The sequence below is a fragment of the Mobula birostris genome, chromosome 7, assembly GCF_030028105.1.
Source record: "Mobula birostris isolate sMobBir1 chromosome 7, sMobBir1.hap1, whole genome shotgun sequence".
Taxonomy (NCBI): domain Eukaryota; kingdom Metazoa; phylum Chordata; class Chondrichthyes; order Myliobatiformes; family Myliobatidae; genus Mobula; species Mobula birostris.
This window is the reverse complement of record NC_092376.1, coordinates 53217409-53236616: the sequence shown is the minus strand read 5'-3', so window position 1 is coordinate 53236616 and position 19208 is coordinate 53217409. Positions and strand designations below refer to the sequence as shown.

General features: G+C 38.8%; 1 protein-coding gene across 9 annotated transcripts in view; it reads left to right on the top strand.

Annotated features, from left to right (window-relative positions):
• dync2h1 (dynein cytoplasmic 2 heavy chain 1) overlaps positions 1–19208 on the top strand; it is a 474884-nt gene that overhangs the window by 110553 nt on the left and 345123 nt on the right. For all 9 annotated transcript variants that reach the window (XM_072263133.1, XM_072263132.1, XM_072263135.1 and 6 more), the window contains 5 exons: positions 15–132; positions 8503–8615; positions 8694–8813; positions 10153–10303; positions 11332–11537. In XM_072263133.1, the coding sequence (XP_072119234.1) occupies positions 15–132; positions 8503–8615; positions 8694–8813; positions 10153–10303; positions 11332–11537 (708 nt within the window). The remainder of the gene's footprint in view (positions 1–14; positions 133–8502; positions 8616–8693; positions 8814–10152; positions 10304–11331; positions 11538–19208) is intronic.

Sequence of the window (19208 nt, the reverse complement as noted above, 5' to 3'; positions counted from 1 at the left end):
ACTCCTCTGTCTAGGAAAAACGTTCCGCATTCCCAAGGTTTTATTTCATTGGTGATGATGATTTACTGGAAATTCTGGGACAATCAACCAACCCTTCCATCATTCAAACTCATCTCCGAAAACTTTTTGCTGGTATGACTTCATATCTAATTGTATTGGCACCTGAGTTCTGATTGTGTCATTCCTAAGCAATCTTGATTATCATTCATCTGGCCCTTTGTACTTTTGTTTTAACATCTTTTAATTAGAATACTATAATTTTTTTAAAAATTTGAATTGCAAACTTAGAGTTCCTTGCAAATTATATGGTTGTTAAGATTGCTTGTGCTTCTTAGTGAATTATAGGATAGTTTAATGTTTACATTGATCTATATGATTATAGAGACTAAATATCTGGGTAAGCATGCATTAGAGTACTGTTTTTGTTAACATCTATTCTTAAAGTATTAAATAAACCATGATTTTTAAAAAATCTCCATGCTACTCTTTCCCTGTTTGAATCTCTCGGAATATTTAGCTTTGTACTGATATGCTCATGAAATTAATTAGCAAGTTCCAGATGTAACTCCTCTTACAAATGTCAATAAATTTGAAACTGTGCCATGAATGTGGCTGTTTCCTGTCTGTGCCACAACAATGGATTCCATACAGAATCCGAGAAATTCAAAACACACAGAATCTATCAATGAATGGATCAGAGAAATTGCTGTGGTGCTGATGCTTGCTGTACTGGGGTATATACTGTTGGATGCTGGGTCACATTAATCCTTGTACAGGATTCAAGAATGCATTTATTCGAATGGAATTTTCATGATTGACAATTAGAAATAGATGAATAGGTTACAAATTTTAAATTGTTTAAATTTGTTGCAGTGGTTCTATTTATTGAAAATGTTTGAACTGTTTGATTTCCTTTTCTACAAAGAGTTTTAATTGTTTATTTCTTAAATTAAAAAAAATACCTTTTGATATTAAAGACTTTCAATAATAACGAAAACTAGAATAGCATAAGTAGGTGCTAAAGCTGAGGTGAAACTTCAGTCTCAGTCAAATGGTATATAGAACAATACATGTCCTTCAACCCACAATGTTACACTAACCTTTTAAGCTACTCCAAAATCAATTTAATCTTTTTATCCCACCAGTTTTCTTTCATCTAGGCGCATACATAAGAGTCTCATAAATGTCCCTAATGTATCTGCCTCTATCATCCCCAACCCCCTCCCCCGCAACAGTGTGTCCCAAGCACCCACCACTTTGTGTGTAACTCTCTCCTCACCCCCCACCAGATATTTTGTCCAATCACTTTAAAAATATGCTATCTGTATTAGCCAATTCCAGTCTGGGAAAAAATTGCTGGCTGACCACTCTAACTATCTCCTTTATCATCCTATACATCTCTATCAAGTCACCTCTCAGTGTCCTTTGCTCCAAAGAGGAAAGCTCAGCCTCTCCTTGTTAAAACATGTTCTTTAATCTGGACAGGATTCTGGTAAATTTCTTCTGTATCCTCTCTAAAGATTCCATGTCCTTCCTACAATGAGATGACCAGAACTGAATATAATAATATGGTCTAATTAGAGTTTTGTGGAGTTGCAACATTACATCATGGCCCTTGAAGCCAATCCCCCAACTAACAAAGGCCAACACACCACGTGCCTTGTTAACTACCCTATCAATGTGCACAGCAACTTGTTCATAGAGGAGTTTCTGGGGTGGGGCTTGTTCTGGTCTGCTGTTGTGACTTGAGTATATTGTTCAAGGTTCTATTGTTATTTGTTCTCTGACCAGTATCAGCCAACATTCATAAGAGTTGCTGGTGAACGCAGTGGGCCAGGCAGCATCTTTAGGAAGAGGTACAGTCGACATTTTGTGCCGAGACCCTTCGTCAGGACTAACTGAAAGAAGAGCTAGTAAGGGATTTGAAAGTGGGAGGGGGAGGGGGAGATCCAAAATGATAGGAGAAGACAGGAGGGGGAGGGATGGAGCCAAGAGCTGGACAGTTGATAGGCAAAAGGGATATGAGAGGATCATGGGACGAGAGGCCTAGGGAGAAAGAAAAGGGGGAGGGGGGGAAAAAGCCAGAGGATGGGCAAGGGGTATAGGGAGGGAGACAGAGGGAGAAAAAGGAGAGAGAGAAAAAGAATGTGTGTATATAAATAAATAACGGATGGGGTACGAGGGGGAGGTGGGGCATTAGCGGAAGCTTGAGAAATCAATGTTCATGCCTTCAGGTTGGAGGCTACCCAGACGGAATATAAGGTGTTGTTCCTCCAACCTGAGTGTGGCTTCATCTTTACAGTAGAGGAGACCGTGGATAGACATATCAGAATGGGAATGGGACGTGGATTTAAAATGTGTGGCCACTGGGAGATCCTGCTTTCTCTGGCGGACAGAGCGTAAGTGTTCAGCAAAACGATATCCCAGTCTGCATCGGGTCTCGCCAATATATAGAAGGCCTCCTCCCCTGTAAAGATCTGTCCATGGCCTCCTCTACTGCCCATCCTCTGTTTTTCCCCCCCCCTCCCCCTTTTCTTTCTCCTTAGGCCTCCTGTCCCATGATCCTCTCATATCCCTTTTGCCAATCAACTGTCCAACTCTTGGCTCCATCCCTCCCCCTCCTGTCTTCTCCGATCATTTCAGATCTCCCCCTCCCCCTCCCAAATCTCTTACTAGCTCTTCTTTCAGTTAGTCCTGATGAAGGGTCTCGGCCCGAAACGTCGACTGTACCTCTTCCTAAAGAGGCTGCCTGGCCTGCTGCATTCACCAGCAACTTTTATGTGTGTTGCTTGAAATTCCAGCATCTGCAGATTTCCTCGTATCAACCAACATTCTTACTTTCGTAAATATGGCCATGAGATAGTGGGACATTTTAATGGTGAGCTTAAATAATAGGGCACATTTGGCATATTATTTAATATCATTTAAGTCCAGCTGCGATTTGAAAGAGTTGCTTCAGTAAATCAATTTCATTTTAATGTGGAAACTACTTAACAAAGAATGTAGAAATCTGAATTATTTAAGAGGAAAAGTAGATTACAAGGCAGAGCAAACCATTGTCATCCAGTGGCAAGATTAGGTTTTATTTTACTACATCCAAGTTTAGTCTCTGAGAACGAAATATTCAAATACAAGAATCAACTTGTCTTAGGTTGAGAACTGGAAGACTGAGCTGATCTTTTATTGTCAGGGTTGTTAAGAAATGGAAAAATGAGGGAAAATTTCAAACTAATCTCTTAAACTAGGTAAGAAACTAGCACAATCTAGATGGTTGAGGAAGTTTTGTTTGAATAAAAATTGAAGCATGTTGAATAGATGTCACAGAATCATAGAGTCATAGAGCACTGCAGTACAGAAACAGTGGAAAAAGCCTGCTTGCGTTATCCTTATCTATACCTTCATAATTCTGTAGATCCCTATGAAATCTCCTCTCATTCTTTTGTTCTCCAGAGAATAAAGTCCTAAACTATTCAACCTTTCTCTATAACTCAGGTCGTCAAGTCCGGCAACACCCTTGTAAATTTTCTTTGTATTCTTTCAATCTTATTGGTATCTTTCCTATAGGTACTGTAGGTGACCAGAACTTTGGTCATACAATGCGCATCAACTTCATATACTTCTACATAACATCCCAACTGTGAAATTCAGTACTTTGATTTATGATGGCCAATGTGACTAAAGCTCTCTTTACAACCCTATCTACCTGTGATGCCACTTTCAAAGAACTATGTATCTGTAATTCCCAGATCCTTCTGTTCAACTGCACCCCTCTTTGCCCTACCATTCACATTGTAAATCCAGTCCTGGTTTGGCCTCCTAAAGTGCAACACCTCACATGTGCCTGCATTAAATTTCATCTGCCATTTTTTCTGGTGATCTGGATCATGCTGCAAGCTTTGATAGCCTTCCTTGCCATCCACTACACCTGCAATTCATTTCCAATAATTTACGCACTACTAACATAGGACTCACTGGTCTATAATTTCCCAGCTTATTCTTAGAGCTTTTCACGAACAATGGAACTACATTAGTCATCCTCCAGTCCTCCAGCAACTCACCCATGGCTAAGGACTTTTTAACTATGTCTGCCAGGGCCCCTGCAATTTCTAAATTGGCCTTCCACAGGGTCTGAAGGGACAGCTTGTCAGGCCCTGGAGGATTATTCACCCTAATTTGCGTTAAGGCAGCAAGCACCTCCTCTTCTGTAATCTATTTTGCCTCAGTTATATAGACTTTGTGATCATCTCCTGAGAAAATAGGGTTGTAAAACCCATTTATGATCCCCCCGCAGCTCTTTCGCCTTCACACATAGATGTCCACGCTGATCCCAATTTTCTTACTTGCTTTCCTTTTGCTCTTAACATACCTGTAGAAGCCTTTGGATTTCTCCTTCACTTCATGCCTTATTGATCCTTTATGATTTCCTGCTTTAGTGTTCTCTTGTATTTCTTATACTCTTCAAGTGCTTCATTAGTTCCTTGCTGCCTATACCTGCTATACACCTCCTCCTCTTCCTTCTTAACATGGACCGTAATATCCCTCGAAAACCAAGGTTCCCTAACTTGCTAGTCTTGCCTTTTATTCTATCAGTAACATTCAAACTCTATACTCTCAAAATTCCACTTTTGAAGGCTTCCCACCTACGAAACCTCCCTTTGCTAGAAAACAACCTGTCCCAATCCATAGCTGCTAGATCCTTTCCGATGCAATCAAAATTGGTCCTCTTCCAATGTAGAATCTCAACCTGAGGACCAGTCCTAACCTTCTTCATAATTATCTTGAAACTAATGGAATTGTGGAAATGGAAATATCACAGATCCAAAGTGTCCTCCACACACTCTTTTGTCACCTGCCCAGTCTCATTACTCAATAGGAGATCCAGTGTCATACTCTTTCTATTTGATACCTCTGTATATTTATTAAATACACAGAGATATCAAATAGAAGAGTATGAAGGAAGCAGCTGTGGAGATTGCAGAGACATTAGCAATGATCTTTCAACAGTCGATAGACTCTGGCATGGTTCCGGAGGACTGGAAGATTGCAAATGTCACTCCGCTATTTAAGAAGGGGGCAACGAAGCAAAAAAGGAAATTATAGACCTGTTAGCTTGACATTGGTGGTTGGGAAGTTGTTGGAGTCCATTGTCAAGGATGAGGTTACGGAGTACCTGGAGGCATATGACATGATAGGCAGAACTCAGCATGGTTTCCTTAAAGGAAAATCCTGCCTGACAAACCTATTACAATTTTTTGAGGAAATTACAAGTAGGCTAGACAAGGGAGATGCAGTGGATGTTGTATATTTGGATTTTCAGAAGGCCTTTGACAAGGTGCCACGCATGAGGTTGCTTAACAAGATAAGAGCCCATGGAATTATGGGAAAGTTACATACGTGGATAGGGCATTGGCTGATTGGCAGGAAACAGAGAGTGAGAATAAAGGGATCCCATTCTGGTTGGCTGCTGGTTACCAGTGGTGTTCCACAGGGGTCCGTGTTGGGGCTGCTTCTTTTTACGTTGTACATCAAATATTTGGATTATGGAATAGATGGCTTTGTGGCTAAGTTTGCTGATGATACGAAGATAGGTGGAGGGGCCGGTAGTGCTGAGGAAACAGAGAGTCTGCAGAGAGACTTGGATAGATTGGAAGAATGGGCAAAGAAGTGGTAAATGAAATACAATGTTGGAAAGTGTATGGTTATGCACTTTGGCAGAAGAAATAAACAGGCAGACTATTATTTAAATAGGGAGAGAATTCAAAGTTCTGAGATGCAACAGGGCTTGGGAGTCCTCGTGCTGGATACCCTTAAGATTAACCTCCAGGTTGAGTCGGTGGTGAAGAAGACGAATGCAATGTTGGCATTCATTCCTAGAGGAATAGAGTATAGGAGCAGGGATGTGATGCTGAGGCTCTATAAGGCGCTGGTGAGACCTCACTTGGAGTACTGTGGGCAGTTTTGGGCTCCTTATTTAAGAAAGGATGTGCTGACGTTGGAGAGGGTACAGAGAAGATTCACTAGAATGATTCCGGGAATGAGAGGGTTAACATATGAGGAACGTTTGTCTGCTCTTGGACTGTATTCCTTGGAGTTTAGAAGAATGAGGGGGCACCTCATAGAAACATTTTGAATGTTGAAAGGCATGGACAGAGTGGATGTGGCAAAGTTGTTTCCCATAATGGGGGAGTCTAGTACAAGAGGGCATGACTTAAGGATTGAAGAGCGCTCATTCAGAACAGAGATGCGAAGAATTCTTGTTAGCCAGAGGGTGGTGAATCTATGGAATTTGTTGCCACGGGCGGCAGTGGAGGCCAAGTCATTGGGTGTACTTAAGGCAGAGATTGATAGGTATCTGAATAGCCAGGGCGTCAAGGGTTATGGTGGAGTGGGACTACATGGGAGAATGGATCAGCTCATGATAAAATGGCGGAGCAGACTCGATGGGCCGAATGGCCGACTTCTGCTCCTTTCTGTTATGGTAATATTAAGGAAACTTTCCTGAACACATTTGGCAAACTTGAGCCCATTCCGTTCATTTACAATATTGAAATCCCAGTCAATAATGGATAAATTAAAATCTCCTAATATCGCAACCTTATTTTCCTTCCAACTGTCTGACGTCTCTCTACAAGTTTGCACCTGTAAATCTTGCTGAATATTGGGTGGTTTATAATATAATTCCATTAAAATGTTTGTTATTTTTCACTTCCACCCATATAGCTTCAGTAGACGAGCCCTCCAGTCTGTTCTGTCTGAGCACTGCCATGACATTTTCCCTATCACCTTTCCCTTTTTAACATCTCCCTCTCTATCATGTCTAAAGCGATGGAACCCGAGAACATTGAGCTGCCAGTCCATATGCCATAAGACAAAGGAGTAGAATTAGGCCATTTGGCCCATCGAGTCTGCTCTGCCATTCTATAATGACTGATTTATTATTCCTCTCAACCCCATTCTCCTGCCTTCTCCCCATAACCTTTGATACCCTGATTAATCAAGAATCTATCAATGTCTGCCTTAAGTATATCCAACGATTTGTTCTGCACAATTGTCTGTGGTAATGAATTCCCACGGTTCACAGATGGCTGCTTTAAAAAGCCAGCTCATAGGTAATCTGCAAATTCCCTCTCTCGGGATCCAGCACCAACCTGATTTTCCCAATCTACTTTCATATTGAATTCCCCCATGATTAAAGCAACATTGCCATTTCTATCTCTCATTGTAATTTGTAGCCCACATCCTTGGTCTCCTACAACTAAGTCTCTCTAATGGCTACAATATCATAATTCCATGTGCTTATCTGCCTTACTGATAATACTCCTTCCATTGAAATAGATACAATTCAGAACATCATTCCAACCATGCTCAATCTTTTGGTTCTATGACTTCCGGGAGCCAGGTGCTAAGTTAAAGGAGAAGACCTCAGGGTTGTGATCTCAGGATTACTACCTCTGTTATGTGCTAGTATTGCCAGAAAGAGAAAGATAATACAATTTAACACTTGGCTAAGGAGATGGTGCAGTACGGAAGGCCTCAGATTTTTGGATCATTGGATGCTTCTTCCAGGGAAGGTGGGACTTATATAGATGAAATGGTTTGCACTTTAACTGGAGGGGATCAGTGCAGGTAGTACATCAAATGTTGAACCATTGTCTTGAAGGGTTCATAGATATTTTAAATTGGTAAGATTATTACAATCTTACATTATTTTATGCTACTTTAATCCTGTAAAGTGAAAATTATTAAACTAGCTTTTATTTTAATCAACTCAAAGACATTTTTGAATAAATTCTGACACAAGAGACTGAAGGTGTGTGAGTCTGGAGCAATAAACAATCTACTGGAATTCTGCAAACCAGCAGTTTGCTCATTGTTTTGAATTTTAAATTTCTTTGGCTGATGTGTCACATTTTGGACTTCATACGAATGGAACTAATACGATGGAACGGTTAATCACCGAATGATTTTGAAGTGAGATTAAATAATGACATCATGGTGTATTATTCTGGTACATAATATAACATGACAAGTAGGATTTGGAGGACTGTGTATGTGTGTGGGTGGATGGTAGGAAAGGTGGATCAGGGCTTGTTTCATTGTTCTTGCTATGTTGCTTGATACGTTCTAATTTGTTGTTTTCTGTGTTCTGCCAAGTATTACAGGCATGCTATGTTGGAGCCGGAATGTGTGGCGACACTTGCGGGCTGTCTCCTGCACATCCTTCTGTGTGTTGGTTGTTAACTCAAATAACACATTTCATTGTATGTTTTGATGTACATGTGATAAATCAATCTAAATTTAATATAAATCTAATCTCAGTAGGAGAATATAGTTTAACCATTAGAACAAACTTCTACTGCGTTTGTCTACTGTACGGTGTGCTATGCTACATGCTTGACAGAGAAAAAATATTTTCAATTGCAACATTGTTTAAAAATGAATAGCTTTTTCAGTTTGTTGACAATTTTACAAATTTAACATGTGTTGTCTGGTTATCTCTAGGTATAAGCAGTGTAGATTTTGATGAAGATTTCCAACACATTGTTGCAATGAGATCTTTGGATGGTGAAATTGTGCCTTTAAAAAGCAAGATTTGCATTTCAGATGATGTTGAGGTGATAACATTTTTATTATATGAAACATAATGTAAAATTTTATGAACCCATCCAACCAGTTTTTTAAAAATTTGTCAGGTTTGGCTGAATAATTTGGCTGGAGTAATGAAAGAGACTCTGAAGGAGCTGTTGGTTGAGTGCATTAATGCTTGGAAACAGTCGCAAGGTACTATTGACCCATCACAATTTCCATCACAGGTAATAAACTGTATATGATTGTGTAGAATCTTTAATAACATAAATACAATACATTAATGAGTACAGCTAAAAGAAAGTGAACACCGCTTTTGTTCTACGATTGTAAAAAGTATTATTGTAAAACTGTGATGTAAATCAACAGTACTTTTTCTGTTATCTAGCAGCAAAGAATTTCTTAATAGCATCATAAATCCATCTTTATCCATCAGGAATCTCAGAAATGTCATTGAAATGAGCAAAATTTGAATTGGCATTAGCAGAATCAGAATCAAAATCAGATTTAATATCACCGGCATATGTCATGAAATTTATTAACTTAGGGGCAGCAGTACAATGCAATACATGACAAATCTAGAAAAAATAAATCAATTACAGTAAATATAGATAGTTGTTAAATTAAAAATAGTGCCTTTTGATATTATCACTAACAAATCTAAAAAAGTGCTATTTTGTGACTCAAATATTAAAATTATAAATGTAGATTTTTATTGTTGTTTAATATCCTCTAAGTCTATCGATTACATTGCTGTTTTGCAATAATTCATTGCTCTCCATGTAGTAATTTGGGGTTTTAATATGGTTGATATATACTGCAGTATAATGGTAATTTTGATAAATCAATTGAATTGATTTGTACTTGCATCTGGTATAGTCACCACAAGAACAGCAACTAACTAGCAGAATTACTAGGTAGTACATAGTTCAAAGACTGAAAAATGAAAAGGAACATTTTGCAATATAACTGTACATTTATTGATATAATAAATACCCATGGCTTACGCATTAATGCTTGAAAATGCAAACAACAACCTGTCTTGGTTCTGGTAATTGGCTAATTAAACAAGTTAACGTCACTTATTTTTTCAATAACTCACTCAGAATATATTCATTGCATAATTGGATAACACTTCAGAGTTTTTCTAATTTAAAGATTAGAATTGTGTGAAACTGTTTATTCGTGTGAATCACACTAAGTTTAATTGCTAATTTAAATTTGTTTTAAATTAGTCTCTCAATATTGAATACTGAATTAAAACTGAAGAGGAAAATGTTTGTGAGTCTGTGCATGGTGAAGAAAAACTACTTCCATGAATTTTTGTTTGAAAATACATTTGTCTTGTGTTTATATTCAATTGGTTATGTAGTACAAATTCTTTTCCTGAAGTAACATTCCACTTTTATCATGCTTTTCAATGTTTAAACCAGCGCGATCTTTTTTACACAATAATTCTTATTTACAGGTTTGTTTATGTTTGGGAATACAATAGTTTTGGAATGTTTGGTTATATTTCAAATATTTTAAGCATTTAAAGATGTTTTATTACCTTTATGTTGTCAGATCCTTTGCTTGACAGAGCAGATTCAGTTCACAGAAGAAGTTGAAAATGCCATAAAAAAGCATAGCTTGCAGCAGCTAAATGAAGAACTGGTGGCAAAACTGGAAAACTACACAAGTATAAACTCTTATAATGAGGAAGCAGGGAGTACAGGTAAGAAACTCCTGGTGATGCTTAGACAGAGCTTGCAAGGACAGCTGTAAATAGATGCAAAAATCTAATAAAAGATTACATCCTTGATCTGTAATAATTGAAAATAGTCAATTTTAGTAATATCAGTATCAGTAATCTCATTGTGATATAAAATTCTAGAAGGATCATAAGTTCCATTACTTACAGTTATCTGCTGCTGTTGTTGTCTGTAAGAAGGACTTTGCAGAGAAGGTTTCTGGACCAGGCAACATCCCAGGCCAAATACTCAAGGAGTGTGCACACCAGCTCACTGACATCTTCATGGACATCTTGAACACTTCACTCCTCCAGGCTGCTGTCCCCATGTGCCAAATCAGCCATCATTGTCCCTGTACCAAAGAACACCTTCAGAACTAAATGACTACTGCCCGGTGGCACTGACACAGTCACCATGAAATGCTTTGAATGGCTGATGCATATGTCAAAAACCCCATTCCTGTCCCTTTGGACACTTACCAATATGCTTACTGATAGAACCGCTCTGCAACAGATACCATAACATCTATCATACATCTGCCCCTGATGCACACCTGGAAAACAAGAGCTCTTATGTCAGAATGACATGAACACAAATGTATTGGCTGACACTCCAGTGAGGAAGTTCTGCTATTCGAGATGCTGTGGTTTGAACATGATTTTATACCACAGTTTGTTTTTAATTTTGAACAGTGCATTGTGCCATTTAGCTATCTTAATGTAGGCATCAAGGTTGAATTTAATAACCCTTATTCCATTGGTACTTTATAATAGCAATTCTATTTAAATACATTGTTGTGGTTTGATCTAACGTGCTTATTAAGGACATTATATTAAAATACAGATGCGGGATTTTAAACTGTAAAATGTGCTTGTCGTGCTTTGTTAGCTTTTTTCCTGAAACAATTCAAGCTCATGCCCTTTTCTGTAACTAGGTTAATGTTTAGAAGACTAGTAATGTTAATGGATTTTTGTTTCTCAGTGCATTTTTGAATGTTTATACATTTTTTCAGAGACTTCCGTTTTGGAGTTTAAGCTGAAAGCCCTCATTCTTGACATTATTCACAACATTGAAATAGTCAAGCAACTGAGTCAAGCACAGATTCGTAGCACTTCAGATTGGGCTTGGAAGAAGCAACTTCGGTTCTATATGAAACCAGATAAGAATTGTTATATTCAGATGGTGGATGCAGAGTTCCAATATAGTTACGAATACCAGGTGGGCTTTTTCCTGATATTAGACTCATGGTGTTTAATGTTCTGTATTCTGTTTAGAACATTTTAAGAACTTTTTTTACAACACACATTTTATATGGTTTCTTATTCTTTAAGGAAGGCATAAAGAATGAATTCATTTTGCAAGGATTATCACAGTAGAGAGATATTCCAGGCAGTCAGTATTTACCAGATGGTCACAAGAATATTTAATATAATTTTCTGATTTACACTGTATAAGAACATTGCTGAAAGTGTGAATTTCACAAAATTTCCACTTGTGTTTCAAGACTATTAATGTTTTTGAAATAAGTAAATTCTTGTATATAATGTTTCTGTGTGGATAAAATACATTATGGAGGCTAATTAGGGGATTGATGTGTGTTTGTAGATGTAATGCAGAGTAAACGACTGAGGATTGCAGATCTGTTATACAACCTCCTAATTTTCTTTTCCATTGGACAGTGTGTATTTTTCAAATTCAACTTCTTTCAAGATTTCATTTACTCTCATTTCCAAGTTTGCTTATAACATTTTAGTGGGTTACTCGGTAGTGCTGGCTGTTTTGATCTTAGACTAAACCTTGATTGACCTATGGTCATTTTGGCCAGATTTGTGACATTGTTCAGAAACTGATAGCTTGGCGCTTCAGAGGATGTACTTAATTGTATAAAGTTTCGGCTGCATTGTCTATTGCAAATGGTTCAATATCAGATCAAAAAGTCACATCTGTCACATTTTAAATGCATTTTTAAATTAAATTATCCAATCTGTTCAATACTTGGCAATTACTGACTTCTGGTAGTAAAATTGATTATGAATTTCTTTGACATTATTTAAATTATCTTTACAGTGAACAATCCCTGGATTGCTAATATGTGATCATCAATCAATTAATGAGTCTTTTTCTGGAATCATTCAAGAACTCAAGATTGTTTAATGTCATTTCCAGTACACAGGTGTAAAGCAGAATGAAATAATTGTTAATCTGGACCCGATGCAGTACAAAAAAAAAAACACAATAAAATAAGGAACACAATGTGGGATCTCTGTTTATTTTCTGATCCTTAGGGTTCTTCTGGGAGTCAGGAATGATGAGGAGTCTTAATTTCAAGATTTCACTTTATTTTAGAGTTCAAAAAAAACTTACAAATACTAAGCAAAGTAAATAAAGAGTAATAGTAAGGGGTGTAAGATAAAGGAACTTTTATAGATGAAATAAAGAAATTCCTTAGAGAGGAACGAATTAGTTAACAGGCTGTATAATTAGAACTATTACATCATGTGAGTTATGTGCTAATACTTAGCCAATGTAAAATGAGAAAGGTGATAAACTTCTAGTTTTGCTGCTATACCGATTTCTGCTACTGGGTGTAAAAAATGAGTTTTTTAAAAACTACAAATCTTATAAAAAGCATTATTTTAAAAAAAAAACAGCAGTTTCCCACAGTCCCCCCTTTTGATTCTATAAGGGACTCGGTAGAATCACATCTGAAAATTCAGCTCAATTGCTTTTAGACAAACACAAAAAAGTGTAGATTATGATAATAATGTCCAATAGTAATGTTCAATAATTATATTCATTCCTGAAGTCCTCCCATAGTACTTGTCTTGATCTAGGGTCACTTTAGCTTGTTTGCAGTGACTGGCGTGTGTCCACTTACTTTAACTTTCTGCCTTAACTGCTGAATTGGTACTTAACAATACTTGGCAAGGACCTTCTCCCAAGTTCTCAGGGGTTTCCTATGCAGTTTCTTTACCAGTACCCACTTGCCAGGAATCCAGGTCTGTCCTCCTTCCGATGGACCATTCCAAGCAGCAGAAACCTGTTGAGAAGCATACTGAACAGCTTGTTTTAGTTTTGCACAATAATCAACTAACCTATCTAACATAACATGTATAGCAGTCTCTCTGAGATTGAGGGCTCCTGAACGTGACATTAATCACCCTGTCACCACTTCAAAAGGACTCAATTTTTTTTCTTGCCTGGGGTTGCCGTGGTGCTGCATAAGACCAAAGGAAAAGCCGTAGGTCATGGTACACCTTCCTCATGATATTTAGTCAGCCGTTGTTTGATAATACCATTCATTCTTTCAACTTGTCCTGATGATACTGAATGAGGAAAAGTCTATTCATTGTTCATCAGTCAACGTAATTCCTGACATTTCATAGTCATAGTCATACTTTATTGATCCTGAGGGAAATTGGTTTTCGTTACAGTTGCACCATAAATAATCAAATAGTAATAAAACCATAAATAATTAAATAGTAATATGTAAATTATGCCAGGAAATAAGTCCAGGACTGGCCTATTGGCTCAGGGTGTCTGACCCTCCAAGGGAGGAATTGTAAAGTTTGATGGCCACAGGCAGGAATGACTTCCTATGACGCATCTCGGTGGAATGAGTTTCTGGCTGAATGTACTCCTGTGCCTAACCAGTCCATTATGTAGTGGATGGGAGACATTGTCCAAGATGGCATGCAACTTGGACTGCATCCTCTTTTCAGACACCACCGTCAGGGTTCCATCCCCACAACATCACTGGCCTTACGAATGAGTTTGTTGATTCTGTTGGTGTCTGCTACCCTCAGCCTGCTGCCCCAGCACACAACAGCAAACATGATAGCACTGGCCACCACAGACTTGTAGAACATCGTCAGCATCGTCCGACAGATGTTAAAGGACCTCAGTCTCCTCAGGAAATAGAGACGGCTCTGACCCTTCTTGTAGACAGCCTCAGTGTTCTTTGACCAGTCCAGTTTATTGTCAATTCGTATCTCCAGGTATTTGTAATCCTCCACCATATCCACACTGAAATGTCCACACATTTCCAGTGAAATGTGTTCTTTAGCACTTCGGTAAGGTATGTTTTGCAACTTTGACAGCATCTCCATTACGTATGTAATTGTAGCCTGAAAATGTGCTGTATGATCAATGCTTTCCTTCCCTTGTGAGGTGGGCGTCGAGCTCGCTGTTGAGGCTGTTACTAACCTTATGGAGTTGATTTCTTATGCCAGCAAGATCTAGCCGAATGTCCTTTTCTACCACATAATTTGCATATCCAATTCCACTTGTTCTGTTGGTTAGCAGGTGGAGACCATTGACCCATCTGTACCGAATCTTATTCGGATGTCGATATCCTGCTCCACTTGTTTGGTAGCTTGTTTAAGCTCACTGTAGGAAACAGCAGTTTTACTCCAATTTGCTCTTGTTAGCTTCATCATTTTGGCAATATCTGCTTTCAAACTATCCCTACAAGTCGATATGAAAGAGCTATGAATAGTGTCTTCGATATTATCTTCGTTTATTCCTGGGACTCAAAGGTTTCAAATGTAAATTTAATGTCAGTGAAATGTATACACTATACATCCTGAAATGCTTTTTCTTCGCAACTATCCACAAACACAAAGGAGTCCCCCAAAGAATGAATGACGTTAGAACCCGGAAGTTCCCCTAGCTCCCCTCCCTCTCGCGCATAAGCGGCAGCAAGCAACGATACCCCCTCCCCCCACTAGCAAAAAAAAGCATCAGCACCCACCACCGAGCATTCAAGCATGCAGCAAAAGCATAAGCAAAGACACAGACTTGCAGTAGTCGAAAGACTATGCGTTCACCCGGTATTCAACATTCTACAGGTTTTTTCTCTCCATAATAAGGGAGAAAGCGATGTCTCCATTTCACATCTCAAACAACTCGCTAGTTTAAAAGGTTAAAAGTCCGTTGTGTCGCTTTTTCTGAGCTCTGTGCCCAAAGATCTCAGGTCTCTGGGCACACAGCCAAAGATCTTCCAGCTCCTATGACACACCAGTCCGGGACACCGACCTTCGATCTGCCTGCTTCCAGAGCTCTGAGATCCTAGGCCTCCAAAGGAAAGTTGAACTCTTAGGCAGCACCCTTGGCATATCGGATAACAGCCAGTTGTGACACCCTGACAGCGGGTCCCATTCCCGCAAAGAACCAAAGTCAGTGTGTAACTCCAGATCAGGGTCTTCAAAAGAACCCTGAAAGGGAAAAATAGAGATATTAAAGATGGAAATAGAGTTGTTTCCGAAGATGCAAGCAAAAAAGCAGTCTTATATTCAAAACTATCCTCTGAAGGCTTTTGTTTGCAATTGACTACTTTCTTCCACTCAATCCAGTTTGGGGCTTGTCTCTCCAGCCATGCCTTAAGTGATTTCTAACCTGCTGGTAAATCCTGTTTATCCTCTCCTATACTACCTTCAACTCACTGTGTCAACTGGTTGATTTACTGAAATTGTTAGCATGGTAACTAAAATTTGAATGCCATCAAATGGAAACAATTTGTATATATTTGTAGTTTGTTGAAGTTCTGCCCAAGTCTTTAAGCTTCCTCTTTTAGGATGTGGAACTTCCCTGCACCAGTTGTCAATTTTTTATGGATCTGGTGATGGATAGCAAACCTGTTTCCTTTCATAATCTCCATCATCAATCTTGTGCGTTTTTACTATCTTAGCTTTTATTGGGGCAAGTCTTGCCATGCCTGCCTAACCAGTTACCTCACTGATGTCATCATCACTTTGCAAGATGTTGCTGTTTCTTGGGACTGGACAGTGTTGGCTGCCTTTCAACATGATTGACATCACAGTTAACACCGCCCAGTGGGTTGGCTGAACCGCCCACTGAAGGTCTTCCTGATGGCATGCAGATTCACCTCATTTGTAGAGCTCTGGACTACGCACAAACTTTGCTGTTAATGCAGAGAATGTTTTTCTGCTGATTTATTATCTTTTTCATACTGCTCTTTTAGCTACGTATATGTTTTTTTTCTAAAACAGCACATTTGTGCTTCAAAGTATTGATCTGGACTTACAACTCAATGTGCTCATGTCTTTGCAGCTCTGATAAGGTCGCTGGCACCCGTGCTGTCTTTTTAGCTTCCTAACGCATCATTTTGATTTTCCGGCATGTCACTTCAAAATCACTTATAAGCCAGTCCTCATTAGACTTAGCATCGGTAGCACATTTCTTCCGAATTTCTTTACCAATGGCATTAAGTTTATAGGCATCAATTAAGCTTTTAAGATTTCAGTTAACTTTTGCCCCTCAGCTTTGGCCATTGTATTATTTTCAATCTTAAGGAGTACTTTTCACTTTTAAATGTCAAAACGTCTCACAAAGCTCACGACCCCGTTGTGACTGTGATATCAGGTTACAACCAAATAAACATCTGTCCGATATCTTAAAAATTCTGTCGGCATCTTGTCCAACAAAACCGCCACCCCGCCGTGACTATAATATTAGACTCTGGGTTTCTGATACGCAATTCATACTGGCCCCACACATTGTACAACCACAACTCTGTTCCCCCTTAAACTCCCTTTAAATGATGTACCAAAGATGTTTATTGTTGGACAATTAAGGAATGGAGGAATGTCTTAACTCCCAGCTGCAAGCTTAGCTTCCTTTGTTAGTCTGCTTTTTCCTTCAAGTAATAGCCCCTCTTTGGGTGCCAAATTGTTGGATCTCTTTATTTTCTGATCCTTAGGGTTCTTCTGGGTGTCTGGAATGATGAGGAGTCTTAATTCTAAGATGTCAGTTTATTTTAGAGTATAAACAAAGATACAAATGCCAAGCAAAGTAAATAAGGAGCTGCGAAATGATGGTAAGGGGTGTAAGATAAAGGAATAAAGAAGCCAAAATGGCACCTCTGAAAAATCTATCTCTGTTATAGATAAGATAAAGAAATTCTTCAGAGGAATTAATTAGTTAATAGGCTATATAATTAAAACAATTACATCATGTGGATAACGTGCTAAAATTTAGCCAATGAAATATGAGCGAGGTGATAAACTGTTAGTTTAGCTGCTTCACCACTTTCTGCTAGTGAGTGACAAATACATGAGTTTGTTAAAAAGTACAAATCTTATAAAAAGTATTTAAAAAAACAGTGGTTTCCAGCAACAATAATAAAAAACACAATAAATACAGTACTGTGCAAAAGTCTTAAGCACATAGCTAGAGTGCCTAAAACTTTTAAATAGTACTATATTTGTCAGTGTGTAGAGCCTAGAGCGAGTTTGTAAATCTTGTGGGAGCAAAGGATTTTGGGAATGGTGAGGGTAGAGCACAGTGGGAGCTGGTGTGGTGTGGGACAGGTGGCAGAGAAGAGGCACCAGGGGTGATGTGAGTATAGGTACATCCAGCCCTGAGATACTGGGCATGGTCATTTGATTCCAAACAATTAGCTTATTGATCATAACAGAATGCCTCTCTGGTGTTTCCCACTCCTGCCTCTCTCCCTTTCCCTTTTCCCAACTATGATTCCCCCCTCTTGCTGACCCCTTCCCATTCTCAGTCTACAACAGATACCCATATCAGAATCAGGTTTATCATCACTCACATGTGCTATGAAATTTGATTTTTTTTTTGTGGCAGCAGTATAATGCATTACATAAAATGACTACAGTACTGTGCACATGTCTTGGGCACCTATATCTGTACTCAATACTTTTATATAGTACTGTGGTAAGGGGTGTGGAGGGGTGGGTTAGTGGATGCAGCTGTTGATCAGCCTTACTGTTTGGGGAAGGTAACTTTTTCAGTCTGGAGATCCTGGCATGGATGCTATATAGCCTCTTTCCTGATGGGAGTGGGACCAACGGTCCACAGGCAGGATTGCTGGGATCCTTCATGATGTTACTGACCTTTTTGTTACACCCTTATGAATATATTGTATTTCCTTGATAGTGGTAGGCAGGTGCCGGTGAAGCATTAGGCAGTTTTGACTACCTGTTGTAAAGCCATTCTGTCCTCTGCAGTGCAGTTTCTGAATCGTGCAGTGTTACAGCAGGTTAGGATGCTCTCTACTGTGCATCTGTAGAAAAAGAGTGAGTATAGATCTGCATAGTCCATCTCTCTTCAGCCTCTTCAGAAAGTAGAGGCATTGGTGAGCTTTCCTGATTGTGTAGGATGTGTTCTGTGAGAGGCGCACTTCCAGCAGTTCAAAACTGCTGGTAGTTTCCACAGCTGTGATCCTGACTCAGATTTTGCAGTTGTGCTAACAGTGAGACAGTCAGAATTAAGCATCATTATCCTAAGAAATTGTGCAGGAGTTTTAGGAAAGCAATGGAATGATATATAAGCCATTTAACACCCTTATGTTGTTCACCATTCCATAAATTCATTGCTGGTCTGCATTAATCCCATAGCCCTCCAGTGTATGTATTAAAAGTCTATTTCTCTCTGCTTGAATATACTCAATGACCGAGCTTCCAGAGCTTGTGGGATAGACAGTTCCTGAGATTTGTTACTCTTGATGAAGAAATTTTTTTCTCTTTCTTGTGATTTCAAAGTGGAAATCTGAATGGGAGTGATACCTGTATCTGGATACTTGGCTTTGTTTCACCAAATGTATCTATGGCAGGGGTTCCCAACCTGGGGTCCATGGACTCCTCTATTAAAGGTAGGGGTCCATGGTATAAATAAAATTGGGAACCCAGATCTAGGGAATAATCAATGAACTAAAGAAGTTTTCAAGTATCTATTGTTTTAAAACACCCTGAAAGTATTACATTGGTGATGTATTTTATGTTTCAATTTTACATTTTCTCTTCTACTTTAATTTTGTACTCTAACTCTTTTAAAATATATGTTAAAGTTTGTACATTGTTAATTTTGCTTCAATCCACTGAAAATTCTTCAGTGTGTCTGTTA